Genomic DNA, 15,423 nt, shown 5'->3' with positions numbered 1-15,423 from the left:
ATTTTCCTATAAGATCTGAGCAGAGGAATAACAGTTTTATTCCTGTTGTCAGGTGTTCATCATTAACCTGCTCAGGGACAGCCGGTTCTACCACTTCAGACCTGTCATGGACTCCTACATCCAGAACCACTTTGCCGGGGCTTTGGCTTACAAGTAATGCTACATTTACTCAATTAACACAATTTTAAAGGTTGGTACAGGCAGCACAGCAGATATAGAGGTCATTGTACTTGAATTGAATAAAATTTCACCCAAGAAGCAAAAATAGCTTATAGATTAAATGGCAGGTGCTATGAGTAGAAGTTACTCGTTAATTATAACTGGTTGATTTAACCTCTCTATCCCAGTATAACCAGTTGATTTAGCCTCTTTCCTTCATTAAAAGTAGGTTGTTTACCATCGGTGTGACACATTTGAGCCATTCCCATTATCACCATTATTCAGGGTTTAGCAATTAGCATGTCTATATTCCACTTTGTTGCATAACAACATGTTTATTACTCCCCCTCGCCTTAAGGTTGCATGAATAAATGTGTTCTTTTAAACGGTAGAGAGCTGATCCGCTGTCTGAAGTGGTACATGGACCGCTCGGCTGAGGTCGTCAGACAGGACCACATCCAGGAAGCCATGAGGGTAGAGTATCACTCACTTCCTGTCTTATCTGTCCCAACTGCATCCACTGGGAATAATTAGGGGGACCCGAAGGAGAGGCCAGCAAGAAGATGGGCTCACGTCTCAGACTGTCTGTGTGTGAAAAGTGAATTTCGGATTCATTCGTCATGGGAAAAGTGACCATTACGGGAAAATTGGAAGCCTTTATTTGATCGATTGTGTCTGGATGATCAATCAGAAACTCAGTCAGCACAGAACGTCTGATGTTATGTCTCCGTCTGCGTCCTGCCAACAATCTCCTCAGGCCCTCGAGTACCTCTTCAAGTTCATCGTCCAGTCCCGGATCCTGTATTCCAGAGCCACCTGCGGGATGGAGGAGGACCAGTTCCGAGCCAGCATCCAGGACCTCTTTCAGTCCATCCGCTTCGTCCTGAGCCTGGACGGCCGCAGCTCTGAGAACCTGGTGTTCACCCAGGTCAGACGCTCCAGACATCCTGTCTGTCTGATGACACACCGTCTTATTTATTTTCTCCCTTCTTTGTTCATGCTCTTCTTTTGCATGCCTGGCTCATTTATTGATTTTCTTTTGTTTATTTCACTTTTGCATTTCATACTTGCTGTTCACTTCAGAGCTTTGCCCACACGTTTGTCCCATCCTCGGCTTGTTGTCGGACAGTTTTGGGGGGTGATCAGCCGCATGCCTGTCTGTGGTCACGCTCTCAGACTGTCTCCCATCTCAGTAAGTCACAGCGCCCCCTTGTGTCTGTTCTACGGTGCAGCATGAGCCCGGGGTCCACACGATGAAGTGATTTGAAGTTAGAACTTCAGACTTGATTATTGTGCAGATAACTGGAGGACAAAGGAGGGGAAACTGGCATGGTGTTTGAAAACAGTCATTATTAATTTTTATCTTTCTATTTATGCAAAATCTGCCTCAACAAGAAAAATGTAGATGCATCTGCTACGTGGAGAATCTATTGTCTGTCTGTCAGTGCTTGATTTAGTTTGTCTGCTCCTCAAGTTTGGAACAATGTGGTGAAATATTGGCGGGTGACTCACTGCTTCCTCCTGTCGCTCAGAAACAAAGCGAACATTTCCAGGACACAGGCGGTGTCGTCAAAAGACGGCGATCTGTTGCCTGCGAGCATCAGCGATAGGCCAATGATCACTTGTGAAATATTGAGCCCATTGTTTACATACATGTGGGGAGCCTGGCTCCGTTAAGAGTTACCTCATGTTCCTCGTATGTGTGTGTGTGTGTGTGTTTATAATGTCTCTCCAGGCAGCGCTGTTGAACAGTTTCCCTGACATCTTTGACGAGCTGCTCCAGATGTTCACAGTTCAGGAGGTGGCTGAATATGTCAGGGGCACCTTGGGGAGTATGCCCAGCACAGTGGACATCGGCCAGTCCATGGACGTAGTTAAACTGCAGTCCATCGCTCGCACGGTTGAGAGCCGCCTGTTTTTCTTTCCCGGTGAGGAAGGTTTGCGCCACTGCGCCGTAGCTCTGAAACACGATGTGCAAATACCAACTAAAGTTGCGTTACTGTGGTTTTTTTTGCTCTTCCTCCAGAGTCTCGGAGTATCCTGCTGCCTGTGGTCTTGCACCACATTCACCTGCACCTGCGCCAGCAGAGGGAGCTGCTCATCTGCTCTGGAATCCTCAGCAGCATCTTTTCCATCATCAAAACCAGCTCCATGGTATTCCTTTGTGTTAGATGATGTGATGGGAAATTGTGCCCTCTGTTACAGAACACGCTGCTGATGGATCTCTCCATCATCCGTGTGTCCAGGAGTCTTCGGTGCAGGAAGAGGTGGAGATGATGGTGGAGAGCCTCCTGGATGTTCTGCTGCAGACGCTGCTGTCCATCATGAGCAAATCTCACTCGGTGGAGACCTCCAGAGGTCAACGCTGCCCCCAGTGCACCGCTGAGATAACGGTAAGCAGAAACTGCACGAGAACGCTACTGAGCGCCGATGCTGCAACACATGATACGTGTGCGCTTTGTTAGCGACATCCTGTCCTTGGTTGGCAGGCAGAGGTTGTTGCGCAGCGCTGCCGAGTTCGACCTTGTCGAAACAGCTTTTGAAAGTTGTGTTTTCTCTCCCGGGTGCAGGGGGAGTATGTTTCCTGCCTCCTCTCTCTGCTCCAGCAGATGACGGAGCTCCACTTTCACCACCTACTCAACAACTTCCACAGCAAAGAGGAGCTGAAGGTGAGGCGCTGGCAAACACACCAACCTTATTGGATTTCAGCCGGCCAACTGACGTCCTCCACCTTTTATTTTTCTTTCTTTTTTTCCAGGAGTTCCTGTTGAAGATCTTCTGCGTGTTCCGTAACCTGATGAAACTGACCATCTTTCCCAGAGACTGGAGTGTGATGAGGCTCCTCACCAGTCAGTGAGTCTGCTTTTCACTTCCTCTCGTATGGTCTTTGTCCTCGAGATGGTAAGGGAATACAGCCAAACACTAGATCAGAGTGCCTTCAGATAATTCTCCTCTGAAGGTGACACCGGCGCTGCAAATTTCTTCATCTATTTTTGGCTGCCACCTCGTTTAGCGGGGCTGACAGCGTTAATGTTTGCTTTCTGCAGCATCATCGTGGTGACAACACAGTTCCTGTCGCCGGCGCTGCACAAGAACTTCTCGGAGGCCGATTTTGACTTCAAGGTGTGTGCCTGGACCTGGTGGGGGGATCATTAGCCATTTCTGACAGCCCTCTCAGTCGATCTAACGTGCGCTGTTGTTCGTGTCTGCACCGGATGGATTAGGTGTGGAACTCCTTTTTCAGCCTCACTGTTCTATACATCAACCAGCCCAGCCTGCAGCTGGAGGCGCTTCCCCCGGCGAAGAAGAAGAAGACACAGGACAAGTGAGAGGCAGAGTGTGGAGATGCTCTATTCAGTCATCACATTTACTGAACCTAAATGTCCTTTCTTTTAATGAAAGGTATGGAGATATGAGAGTCATGATGGCTTATGAGCTCTTCAGCATGTGGCAGAAATTAGGTATTTCCTCCCTCCTCTTCCTTCTATTCCACCTCCTTAGTTTTCCTAAATTAAGCATCTGCCTGTTCGAATCAGGTGACAACAAGCCCCACTTCATCCCCGGAATGATGGGTCCCTTCCTGGGTGTCACCCTGGTGCCTCAGACTGAGGTCCGAAACATCATGATCCCAATTTTCCATGACATGATGGACTGGGAGCAGAGGAAAAACGGCAACTTCAAACAGGTCTTTTTTGTTGCTCGTGCACCTTTGCGTGCGTGTGTGTGTGTTTTTTGGCTGGGGTTTTTCATGAGGGAGCTGACCCTCATCTCTTGGCTGAACGTGAGCGTAGGTGGAGGCAGAGCTGATGGATAAGCTGGACAGCATGGTGTCAGATGGGAAAGGCGATGATAATCACAGGGAGCTCTTCAGCCTTCTGTAAGCATCGCTTCTACCTTGAGCGAGTGTGTGAAGTGAATGCTCACATTTCTCCTCTCTTCCTCTTCCTCTCCATGTTGTTCGGCCGTAATGGTGCAGGACGCAGCTTTTCGGTCCTTACCCGAGGTGAGGGGGCAAATCCTTCCCTTTTGCGTTTCTATGGTGTCTCCCACTCCCTGTCATTCATTAAGTGAGACGTCGGTATTTTCTGTGCAGTCTGCTGGAGAAGATAGAGCAGGAGACCTGGAGGGAGACGGGGATCTCATTCGTCACCTCAGTCACGAGACTCATGGAGCGATTGCTGGATTACAGGTGCTTTGGCTCTTCACAATAAATGGCCGCGGTGATTCACGCTGTGAAATGATAGACGAAGGAAGACAAACGATCCTCTCCCCCCCCCAGGGACTGCATGAAGGGAGACGAGGCGGAGACCAAGAAAATCGGCGGCTCCGTCAACCTGATGGTGAGCCGTGGGTGCCACAGAGCCCCAGAAACCAAGAGTTGCACACGTGTAAAGAGGCTCACCGTCGTTTCTCCTTTGTATTTCAATCACACCAGAACTTTTACAAATCAGAGGTGAACAAAGAGGACATGTACATCCGTTACATCCACAAGCTGTGTGACCTGCACCTGCAAGCTGAGGACTTCACAGGTGATAAAACACTCCGTGCACATGAGATTCAGCTACATTTGTCAAGAAATCACTTCAAGATTAACAAATATAGGTAGGAACTTTCTACATGAAGAGCAGCCAGGATGCCGTCGTGTGCTCGAATCTTAGCTCTTAAGCTATCTGCATCTCTTAAATATCAAAAGCATCCTGTGATCCTGCACCAGTGGCAGATTGGGCCTCGCCTTTGTTCTCTGGCACCCAGTTTGTCCCTGTTTTCACCAGCTCTTTATCGGTAGAGAAATCTGGGGAAGAATAGACTCAATGGAGATAAGGAACGTCATGGCTGCAGGAAAACGGTGTCATTGTCTTCCCGTCAGAAGGGGTGGATAACCACAGCCGACCAACACGGGCGATTATCTTTATAACTGATAAAAACCCGCTCCCGGGTGTTGGTGTGATGGGATTTCCCAGCTAACCACCTAAATCCTTTTTTAAGCACCGTGGAGCCGAATAATGCAATAGCACGAGATAAAATGCGCTTGCTTGCAGAACTCCACCTAATAAAATCCGGTTTAGCCGCAGGATCGTGTAGGGTGACGCCAGTCGAAGACAATGTTGAATATGTCACATCAGATTGAATTCCCTGATCATCGCAGTGACTTTTAATCAGCGCTGGCACCGACGCAGGACTCAGATTAAGTTGTGACTTTACATAATTGTGTAAATGGATTAAGTTTTCTTGTTTCACTTCAGAGAATTGGCTGCACGGGGCTTTATTGTGTGTGTGTTTGTGCTTGTGTGTGTACATGTGACCAAATGCGTCTAATTAAAATTGTGACTGTCCTTATTACTTATGTAAGAGAAACAACAAACAGCTGGCAAACAGTACAAATGCATATTAAGTGGGAGCAGAAGCGACTTGTTAGGTTGGGGTGTTTTTTTTCTTTAATGAGAATCAAAGAGAAATGTCATCGTCAAAGATGTAGATGTGTTTAGTCGTGCTCGTGTTGAACAAACGATCGCATTTTTTACCCATTTGGTTGCTGAGCTGGACCCAGAATCTGTTGCATTACTGAACGAGTACAAGAAAAATAAGGAAAAGAATATAAATGATATAGCAAGATTGAGTCGCTGACGCAGAGGGACCTCACACCTCTGTCCTGCGGTGCACGAGCAAACTGGTCCCTCTCTGAGCCGCTTGAGTCCGCCGCTGTGATGCGTGTCACAGACCATCTGCCCTGCCTGAGTGTCCGCAGGACGTCACCAGACTGGATGTTAGCATCCGTAGCTGCACCTCACAGTGAATTATCCTGATGCTTTGTGGTGATTCTGTTGACCCATGTTCTGGACCACAGAGGCGGCGTTCACCCTGCTGCTGTACTGGGAGCTGCTGCAGTGGGAGGACCGGCCCCTGAGGGACTTCCTCCACTACCCGTGTCAGAGCGAGTGGCAGCGGAAGGAGAACCTCAGCCGTAAAATCCTGCACTACTTCAACAAGGGGAAGGCAAGTCAACTTAATGAGGATTAAAGGAGGAGCAGCTGGAACTAGGGTCATCGGTCCTGCCACGTCCCAGTATAACCAGTCCATTTAGTCTCATGATGTTTTAGGAAAACCCATACAAACATCGTAAATGCAATGACGTAGATATAAAAGACATGAACTACTCAACTTGTTGGGTTTGTGAATGAGCAAACGCTGACCATCACAGACGTTCACGCCGGTGACCTTTGCCGATGTCCCAGCAGCAGCGTGGATGGGTGGGATGTCCAATCAAATTTGATTTGCCCCTCCTGAATCTCTGGTCCAGGCTGAAATTTATCCACAGAATTAAATTAGATGATTGCTGCTCTGCTCTGGAGAGGACAGAGCCCTGTGGACCCAGAGAGCAGCCCCCCCCCCGATTATCCCACAGTTATCTCTTGATTGTATTGCTGCTCACATATAGAAAAAAAGGATTTTTTTAAAATAATAATAAATCACCTTCGATTCTTTGCCACAGTTCATTAAAGTAAGTGTCTTTTTTAATGATGTATGAGATGATGTCATCCTATAACAAACTATTCCAAATCATTTGTTTTCAACCATAATTGACGCAACTTTATCATCAATGGAAGATTGAGGGCCTTTTTCCAGGAACCAGGTCGTGACCTTTTCAGGTCGAAACCATGCCAACCTGTATAAACTCATCATAATTGAAATGGACTCTATGTGTTTTTGCACGCTTTCTCCGCCTGTCTGACGTCAGTGTTGGGAATATGGAATCTCCCTCTGCCGCGAGCTGGCTTTCCAGTACGAGACTTTATACGATTATCAGAGCCTCAGCTGGATACGGGTGAGTAAACCCACGCCGGCGCCCTCTCTCTGCCGCTGTTATCATACACACTGTTATTGTTTTCCTCTGCTGCTCTCTGCAGCATATGGCACCAAAGATGGCGCTCTAATTACCTGCACAGGCCGCACTCATTGGGATAAACAGGCTTTCTTTTTTATTAAGTCATTACTCATCTTGTTTCTGGCTCCCTAACAGAAAATGGAGGCGGCGTACTACGACAACATCATCGAACAGCAGAGGATCGAACCGGAGTTCTTCCGGATGGGTTTCTATGGCCGGAAGTTTCCTTTCTTCCTCAGGGTGAGTCTCAGTCGATCCACGCTCGTCTCATGGAAGCGGTGGTATTCCCGACCACGCCGCCGCCCGACCACTCACCATGTCAGCCTCCAGCTCTGCCGTGTTCTCATGAAATCACATGAAGCAACGCAAACCTAAACATCAAGTCAACATCAGGAGAAGTGCTGAAGAATAATCAGGGGGGCGGAGCTTGTACCTGTGCTCACTCACTTGTGGCCAATCATATGCTTTGCCCGCATTTTAAAATGAAATGATCATAAAAGCAGCTCATCCCATTTACATTCAAACTGTCAGCAACTGTTTTCAGGATTCCAGAAAAGAAAGGCGAAAGCTTGAGTTTTTTGAGTTTGTATTACACAAGATTCTTAAATACAGCAGCTTTAGACATTAATGCAATAACAGTGTGTTACAGTATGAGTCATTAGTTATCATCAGATTCTACATCTCTAGTTGTGCAGGAAGTGTCATCCCATTCATCAGTTGTCAGGGCTGCAGCTTTTCCTCCCCCCTGTGGTGCAGAGACACGGAGGAGAGAACAGAACCCTCCAAGTTCCATCTGGGCACAGCCTACGCAGCAGCGAGCTGCAGAAAGTCAACATGCGCCTGGAGAACATAATCTTAAAATTGGCAGGGAAAGAGCCAGATATGAACCCCCCCGCCCCCCCCCAAAGATCTGCAGAATCTCAGATTTATTAAAACTTTTGGACTGAAAGTCACTGATATGTCAATATTGCATTTAGAAGTTGGCTGTGCAATCTTCTGTTCACTGGGGTTCAGCTGTCCTCTTTCTGCAGAACAAGGAGTTTGTCTGTCGTGGTTATGACTACGAGCGGCTTGAGGACTTCCAGCAAAGGATGCTGGGGGAATTTCCGCAGGCCATCGCCATGCAGCATCCTAACCAGCCCGACGACACCATCCTGCAGAGCGACGCCCAGTGTATCCTCCTCAGCTCACGGAGCTCGGCGGGAACGTCCGATCTCCTCTTGTTGTGTGATGCTCTCAATATGTCCGTCCGTCTGCTCGTCACTTCCTTGACGCTCGGCTTCTAGACTTGCAGATCTACGCGGTGACTCCCGTGTCGGACATCTCTGATATGCCCCAGCTGGAGCGCGTGCCGGAGAGGATTAAGAGCTTCTACCGCATCAACAACGTCAGCCGTTTCCACTACGACAGGCCTTTCCACAAGGGGCCCAAAGACCGAGACAACGAGTTCAGGGTAGAGCGAGCCGCCAGCGTCACTCTGTCCATTTCTGCCTCACAGCTCACTGCCTCTACATGACAGAAAGGCTGCTGGGAGCTCAAATTTGGATTCCTGCAGCGTTTTTGTAGATAGCAAAAGCCTGTTGTATCCAGATGAATTGTACATTTTGTACAATTTACCTTATATACTTGCAGCATAGGGATGAAGATATATATCCATATAGCCTCTTTAGCATCTCTACTTTAGGATGACAAGTCAACACCAGATGCTCATCTTACAACAGGCACAAAGAACATCTTCAGATAACCTCGTCTACTCTCTACGTTAGAGCTTTGTACTCACCCCGCTTCTGTCTGTCTCCATGTTCAACAGAGCCTGTGGATTGAGAGGACGACCCTCATCCTCTCCCGTCCTCTTCCCGGGATCTCCCGCTGGGCGGAGGTGGAGAGGAGAGAAGTGGTGAGGAGCTCGGGCAGCCGTTGTCACGTCACACTGGACTTCTGGACCCGCGGAGCGTGAAAAGCTTCGCCACGCGTGCACTTCCTCCTCTTTTATCAAGCAGAGTGTGTGTGTGTGTTTGCAGGTGGAGGTGAGTCCCATCGAGAACGCCATCTACGTGGTGGAGAACAAGACCCAGGAGCTGCGGACTCTGATCAGCCAGTACCAACACAGACAGCATCAGGGCAACATTAACCCGCTCAGCATGTGCTTGAACGGGGTCATAGACGCCGCAGTGAACGGAGGCATCGCCCGGTATCAGGAGGTACGGATGAAGAGAGCCTGGATTTGCCCACTGTGGATTCGATATTCTCAACCTTGTTCTGGTTCAACAGGCCTTCTTTGATAAAGACTACATCAGCAGCCATGCAGAAGACACAGAGAGGATCACACATCTGAAGGATCTGATGCAGGAACAGGTCAGAAGCCGCTCTGAGTTCAGCTAGCGCTGCTCACGCTTCTGCTTCTAAACCGGATTTTGCCTCTCGTGCCGCTGCAGGTCCACATTCTGGGAGTGGGCCTGGCTGTCCACGAGAAGCTGGTGCACCCGGAGATGCGTCCCTTGCACAAAAAGCTCGTGGACCAGTTTCACATGATGAGGACGGGTTTACACCATGTGAGTTGGTGGCTGTTTTATCTGTTTGAGACTTGTCTTTTTTTTTCTCCACAACACCATCGGAGCCTCGTCAGTAATTGGATGGAGGCCTGAAAGGTCATTTCATGTCCAGCTGAGGTCTGCTTGAACTTTATTAGAAATTTAGTAGATTTAAAGGTCATTTCCTCTCATAAAACATCCATTTGGAAGCTGTTCTGCACAACTGTCATTAACAGTTCCACAGGAAAAGATTAAAAGTTACAAAATTAATTTAATATAATTAGACTTATTTAACGTATTGTCAGGGTTGTTTTTTTAAGCAATAATACGTTTGATAAGCAATAGTTTGAATGGATTTTTGATCAGTGTTAATATTCAGAGCAGTATATTTTCGGGTCCCAGCAGGGGGTGCCTGGGGGGGATCGATTTGGTCCTGCGGGATGTCAAGGAATTAACTCTCCCAGAGGAATCCTGTCCTCCCACAACCACATGAGCCCTGAGAGCGTGCGCCTTATACACAGGCACAGGTCAGCCATTTTTAAAGTCCCGTCAGAAGACCAGTCATAGCTGTTATCACTGGTAGGCAGGATTGTTTCACCTCCCTGCGTGTTGTCCCTGTCCCACAGTCCTCTGAACCTTCAGGGTTCCATCCGTCACTCGTCCTCCTCCCTGTCCTCTCACACGTCGAGCGAGGCGGGAAACCTGGTCATCATGACCGATGGCCTGATGGGGGAGCATCCTGAAGAAGCGTTACACATGCAGGTAGGAATCTCAGGGCTTCTTCACGTCCATCTTCATGTTCACGAAGAGCCGCCTTCCTCACAGCGAACCTTCCCTTCACAGCCGAGCCCTTCCTCGTCGAGCCTGAGCTCCATCCGCTCCAACTCTTCTCAGATTATTAACTCGGCTCCCTCAAGTGCCAGAGGTTAGTAACGCAGCTGCACAGATGCTATTGTGTTGTGTGGAAGCCTCATCGCTCATCACCGTGATTGGGAATTAGATAACACAGATTATCCCAGTGATATAAATGGCCGTCTTTCAGAGAATAATAAATCTCTTGAAATGAGAAGTAGTAGATCTTCAGTGTCGTTGGTCTTTCCAGGCTCTCCCTCCTTGCCAGATAAGGCCAAACACAACCGGGAAGTGATGATGCTGTTGCCGTCTCATCGCGAGAGGACCAGCAACTCCATGTACTACAACATGGGGGAGAACGGACAGGTAGGGCAAGGCTTAATCATGCGATTAACACCGTGCAGGTTTCTTAATGTCACCACGACAAATTGTCCCGATGGAGATCCAGATCTGGTTTATATTATCTGGCAATAAAAATATCATATCTGGCCACCAGGTGGCAGATGTGTGAAGTGTTTTTTTTGCAGCCACATTTACGGATGGTGGTTCAAAACTAGACACAAAAAAGCAGTTGAAATGTGCCATCATTGTGATGCCAGCATGACCTTTGTCCGCTCATGTGACCTGTGCAGAGTAACTCAAAACTGAACGCACTCACGGGTGATCCTCGCAGTCTCATCCAAGCGATGATTTAAACACACGCAGCGAAAAAAAAAAAAGCTGCAACATTTACCTCTCGCTCCTCCAGAACAACCACATGCAGCGTGCCTTATTCCAGCAAGTCAGCCCCTGTAAGCCCTGTGCCGATCCTCACATGAACCTACCAGAGAAAGGTAACACCCGCATTTGAAAGATGCAACATTTAGAGTGTGTGACTGATGTCACGGGCTGCTGACGTGGTCCTGTGTGTGCCCCCACCCCACTCCAGTGTTTCCAAACGTTCCCAGCACCTGGAGCCTGGACGGTGAGAACAGGGAGCAGGTGTCCTATATGCCACCATCCACCGGAGGGGTGATGATGCCTCCCGTCCCTCCCAGATCCTTCCCACCAGGTACTATATGCCAGTGAGAACGTTTGACAGCATGGTGCGGCTGAACGACGGCAGTTGTCGGATCAGAATCTGACAGCGCGGGCCAGATTTAGTGACGTGACGTTCATTCCACAGGACATTTTCTGATGCACTGTGATGCGTATCACCCCCAGAACAACGACCCCCCTCCTGCTCTGCCAGTCCGTTCACTCCGGAAGGTAAGAGGGAGACGATACTCGTGACAGAAGCCATCTAATCTGTTGAATAAAACATGCTTTCAGTTACGCCTCACTGGGTTCTGCAGCTCTCCCTCTGTTGTGAAAGTTGTATTTCAGTCTGGGGGGGGGGGTTTCATCATCCTTCTTCCTCTCCTCAGTCTCCTCTCCACCCGATCCCCGGCTCCCCCACCAGTCCCCAGTCGGCATTGGGTGGCAGCAACTCCACCCTGTCAGGCAGTGCCAGCAGCGGGGTGTCCTCTTTGAGTGAGAGTAACTTCGGGGGCCAGTATCCAGAACCGGGGCCCATTAGGAACGACGCCTTGGAGCCACTTCCCAGTCACATGTGGTCCCCCCCTGACGAGTACCTGTCTTCTCCGTATCTGCACATCCACTATGGCGGGCCAGAGCTCGACGGCGTGGACCAGGTCCGCCCTTTCCACTACCGCAGCCCTGCCTCGCACCCCCACCCCCACCCGCACCAACACCAACACCAACACCCCCACGCTCACACCCACCCCCACCCAGGGATGGACGGCCACTCCCACGGGCCGCTCCCTCACCACCACGCTCCGGCCCACGGCCCCCACCACGTGGCCTACCGTAGGCCTCAGCCTCCGGCGATGCCCACGAAGGCCTACCTGAGGGAGGGCTGCATCCCCGAGGAGGAGCTGCCGCCGATACCACTGCCCCGCCGCATCTTCCACTCCCCCCACGGCCACAGGGAGGACCAGGGGAAACACCCCTGGGAGCAGTGCATCAGCGAGGAGCACGAGGAGGCGCAGTGACGAGGCGGAGGCAATAAGTCAGAGCTTTCCTCCCCTTTTTCTCTTCTTCCCTTCATTTGCACCAAGGCAGAGGAGGAGCAGAATCCGTTTCAGTGCTCATGAAGGACAGGACAAAGGGGGGGGGGGCTTCTCTCCTTCACTGGGCCACTTAGACATAGTTAAAAAAAAATCCAACAATCAAGCGATACTCATCTGCGAGCATGTTTATTTTCATTTGCAGAATACGACCACGATCGTTGTCGGCCTGAGCTCTGAACTCTCCCAAACTCGCTTTTCGTGACATTTCCCCCCAAACGCGGGGCGCCGTCGACGTCCTCCACAGTGAAGTGACTTCTGCTTTAAATGCTACGTATCTATGAGTCTTATTTTGATAAACAATTGCATAATACGGACTAAATTATAGTGTTTTCGAAGGCTTAATCCATTATGTTGTTTTTTTTCTTTCAAAACACTGTTAAGTGCCCCTTAATAGTGAATCATATCAAATGGCGCACTCTAAACTGTCACCGTCCTAAAGGTCTCTTCAGCCTGGACTCGCCAGCTGGCATCTCGAGGGACGTGACCTACTGTCGCTGATGGTTTCCTGTCCGGACCTCGTGCGCGGACACCCACGTGAATGTATTCAGATGAGATGTTTTATCTGTATCACACAAGCTGCAGCGCTGTTTCCCCGTCAAAGTGCTTTAAGTTGAAGTCCGCGTCGAAGACGTTTGTTTCTGCTCTCCAGAGGAGGTCCGAGGGGACCGGGACCGGGACAAGGACACGGGTCGCCCCTCTCGTGTTGTCGCCACACCCCCCTCCTCGCCCTCGCCCTCCTCCTCCCCTGCATCCTTGCTCCTGCCCCTCCTCCCCCACTGGATGGAGTGGCCATTTTGTGAAGCCTCCTCAGACAGCGTTGGAGCCGCCCCGCCTGCCTTAAGTGCACTCAGATGCAGATTGACCTCTCATCCACAGTATGAGAAGCTCAATTAGGGACAGCCGCTCCATTTCTCACTCCTTTCCCTCAAAATCCAGCCTGGAAAGGGGAATTTAAAAAAAAAAATCTAACTGGTGTTGTTTTTGTATGGTTTCGTCCCGCTTTGGTTTCAGGTTGTTGTTTGCTTTGTAGCGCTAATATTTCTTACCTTGCCTGCAGCTTTTTCTTCGGTTGTATATGAAATAATGATGTGATTCTGATTTTTTTTTCTTCTTCTTTTCTTCCCGAAGAAGGCCTGTGCCCGAGAGTTCTCACAGCGGGATGGAAGAGCAGAGCTAATATTTTAAACATCCTTGATTTCCTTGTGGATTTTGGTTTTTTTTTAACTTTATTATGAGATATTTTGCAGGCGATGCTTTGTGTTGTTATACATGGAGTTGTCGGCTGACTAGACAACATCTATTTTTGTATGTGAGCTCATCAGTCGTGTGAACACACTTCAGAAACGACACCGAGACAGGAGACCCAGGTAACCGAATAAGCTGCTGTGCTTCGTATGGAGGTCAGATATTTACAGTATGAGAGTATCTCTTAAAAGCCTGAGGCTGAGAGGGCAAGTGGTGACTGAAGCGATACTCAAAATATAGGTACAATAGAATTTTTCCAATGTAAATTCTGTTACTGTACATACAGTAGTATTGTGAAATATTTTTGAGAATTATTGCAGATGCCCCCCACCCCACCCCCACCCCTCAAAAAAGGTTTATGGTTGTTATGTGTGTATATACATGTACTCCAGAGATCAATGTAATTGATGAATATCTATAATCGGTGTTTGAGGAAGGATGAATCCATTAGACCGTGGCTGTCTCCACCGTTCTTTGAGACTACTCATATAAATACTTTATACACTTTTCAATGTGCTTTCCTGTACATATGGTGTTAGCATGATCAAACAGTGTTTGGTTGTAAAAGTGGTTTTCCTACTCCCATAACTGCTGTGGTATGGAATTCATCAATGATGCCAAACATTAAAGACAATCTTTTATCAGCTCCAATGATCCGTTCTTTTGCCATGGCTGCGTGTGGTACAGCAGACGGACACAGGGGGGTGCTGTTTGACAAAAATACACTAATTCACACTGAATTAACAGATCAATATAATTAATTTGCTGAGTAAACTCAACAGATTAGGATAATCAGACAAAAGTATTGAGTAGGAGCTCTAAATATGAGCTGTTAAGAGAAGGGCACATGTGAGGGTTTTACGAGAGTAATATTTAAACAGCACTTTAGTAGAGCAGAGTGGATATGAGCCCTCAAATTCTGATTTTTAGATCTAAAACCATTAATGAGTTAAAGTAAACTAAATTTTATTAATTCTACAGAAATCTGAGCTAACAATCAGGGGAACCATTCTGCAGACAAACGGACCAATTTCTGATTCTTAATGTGGTTGGATCTGATGTGTGTGATCCCTCAGTGCTGAGTTCTGATGGATGGCCTACAGGTGGCACAAGTCAACTTCCACAATGTTCCACGTGCCTATTTAACATGGTCGTGACCTGGCAGTGAATTCTCCCTTTCACATAAAAAATTCTATTGGGATTCTCGGAGCCTAACTCAAAAAGCTCCTTGTTGTCATGTTTTAGCCTTTAGCTTCACTCTCAGCGGTCCGCATCTGCACAGGCACAGAAAGAGGAGTGTTGGCGTGAAAGGATGCTGCCCCTCCCGAGAATAATGATGCCGTGGTGCATGCTGATGCAGATTCTTTTTTACAGCATCGCTGGGCCTCGTCTCACTTTCCCAGATCTCAATCTGCTCTTTCTTCTCTTCCTCACGAGCTCCTCTGTGAGGGGAAAATAACAATCCTCTGTATTTTATTCCGGGAGCCTTCTAGCCAGTAAATGTAATAATCTCCCTCTGTTCCCCTCACGGATTCTATCTGTTTGTTGTTTCTTTTGTGCCAAGCGCTTCGTGCATGTGTGTCAGGGTTCTGTCCTCTTCTGGTGTTTCCCCCTCTTCATTCTCTGGTTATTGTTCGGGGGC

The 15,423-nt window shown here is 48.5% G+C and overlaps 1 protein-coding gene across 4 annotated transcripts in view; it reads left to right on the top strand.

Moving 5' to 3' along the window:
- Window positions 1-12,855, top strand: part of dock3 (dedicator of cytokinesis 3) — a 32,373-nt gene extending 19,518 nt beyond the window's left edge. The window contains exons 21-54 of one of the 4 annotated variants that reach the window (XM_029834149.1): window positions 53-153; window positions 552-633; window positions 917-1,087; window positions 1,895-2,087; window positions 2,186-2,313; window positions 2,406-2,552; window positions 2,730-2,828; window positions 2,918-3,012; window positions 3,207-3,282; window positions 3,384-3,484; window positions 3,562-3,620; window positions 3,696-3,844; window positions 3,951-4,036; window positions 4,136-4,162; window positions 4,253-4,348; window positions 4,439-4,499; window positions 4,595-4,688; window positions 6,005-6,153; window positions 6,896-6,982; window positions 7,178-7,282; window positions 8,074-8,215; window positions 8,329-8,495; window positions 8,853-8,939; window positions 9,064-9,243; window positions 9,314-9,397; window positions 9,478-9,594; window positions 9,976-10,100; window positions 10,200-10,335; window positions 10,417-10,498; window positions 10,676-10,791; window positions 11,174-11,258; window positions 11,354-11,476; window positions 11,591-11,673; window positions 11,832-12,855. In XM_029834149.1, coding sequence (XP_029690009.1) covers window positions 53-153; window positions 552-633; window positions 917-1,087; window positions 1,895-2,087; window positions 2,186-2,313; window positions 2,406-2,552; window positions 2,730-2,828; window positions 2,918-3,012; window positions 3,207-3,282; window positions 3,384-3,484; window positions 3,562-3,620; window positions 3,696-3,844; window positions 3,951-4,036; window positions 4,136-4,162; window positions 4,253-4,348; window positions 4,439-4,499; window positions 4,595-4,688; window positions 6,005-6,153; window positions 6,896-6,982; window positions 7,178-7,282; window positions 8,074-8,215; window positions 8,329-8,495; window positions 8,853-8,939; window positions 9,064-9,243; window positions 9,314-9,397; window positions 9,478-9,594; window positions 9,976-10,100; window positions 10,200-10,335; window positions 10,417-10,498; window positions 10,676-10,791; window positions 11,174-11,258; window positions 11,354-11,476; window positions 11,591-11,673; window positions 11,832-12,458 — 4,260 coding nt within the window. In that variant the 3' untranslated portion in view covers window positions 12,459-12,855. Of the gene's footprint in view, window positions 1-52; window positions 154-551; window positions 634-916; window positions 1,088-1,894; window positions 2,088-2,185; window positions 2,314-2,405; window positions 2,553-2,729; window positions 2,829-2,917; window positions 3,013-3,206; window positions 3,283-3,383; window positions 3,485-3,561; window positions 3,621-3,695; window positions 3,845-3,950; window positions 4,037-4,135; window positions 4,163-4,252; window positions 4,349-4,438; window positions 4,500-4,594; window positions 4,689-6,004; window positions 6,154-6,895; window positions 6,983-7,177; window positions 7,283-8,073; window positions 8,216-8,328; window positions 8,496-8,852; window positions 8,940-9,063; window positions 9,244-9,313; window positions 9,398-9,477; window positions 9,595-9,957; window positions 10,101-10,199; window positions 10,499-10,675; window positions 10,792-11,173; window positions 11,259-11,353; window positions 11,477-11,590; window positions 11,674-11,831 lie in introns of all 4 variants that reach the window. The other 3 variants (XM_029834148.1, XM_029834147.1, XM_029834150.1) reach the window with 3 other exon arrangements.
- Window positions 12,856-15,423: the final 2,568 nt, after the last annotated feature.

Source organism: Takifugu rubripes, chromosome 3, assembly GCF_901000725.2.
Source record: "Takifugu rubripes chromosome 3, fTakRub1.2, whole genome shotgun sequence".
Classification (NCBI taxonomy): domain Eukaryota; kingdom Metazoa; phylum Chordata; class Actinopteri; order Tetraodontiformes; family Tetraodontidae; genus Takifugu; species Takifugu rubripes.
The sequence above is the reverse complement of the archived record's forward strand: the minus strand, read 5'-3'. Positions and strand labels throughout refer to the sequence as shown.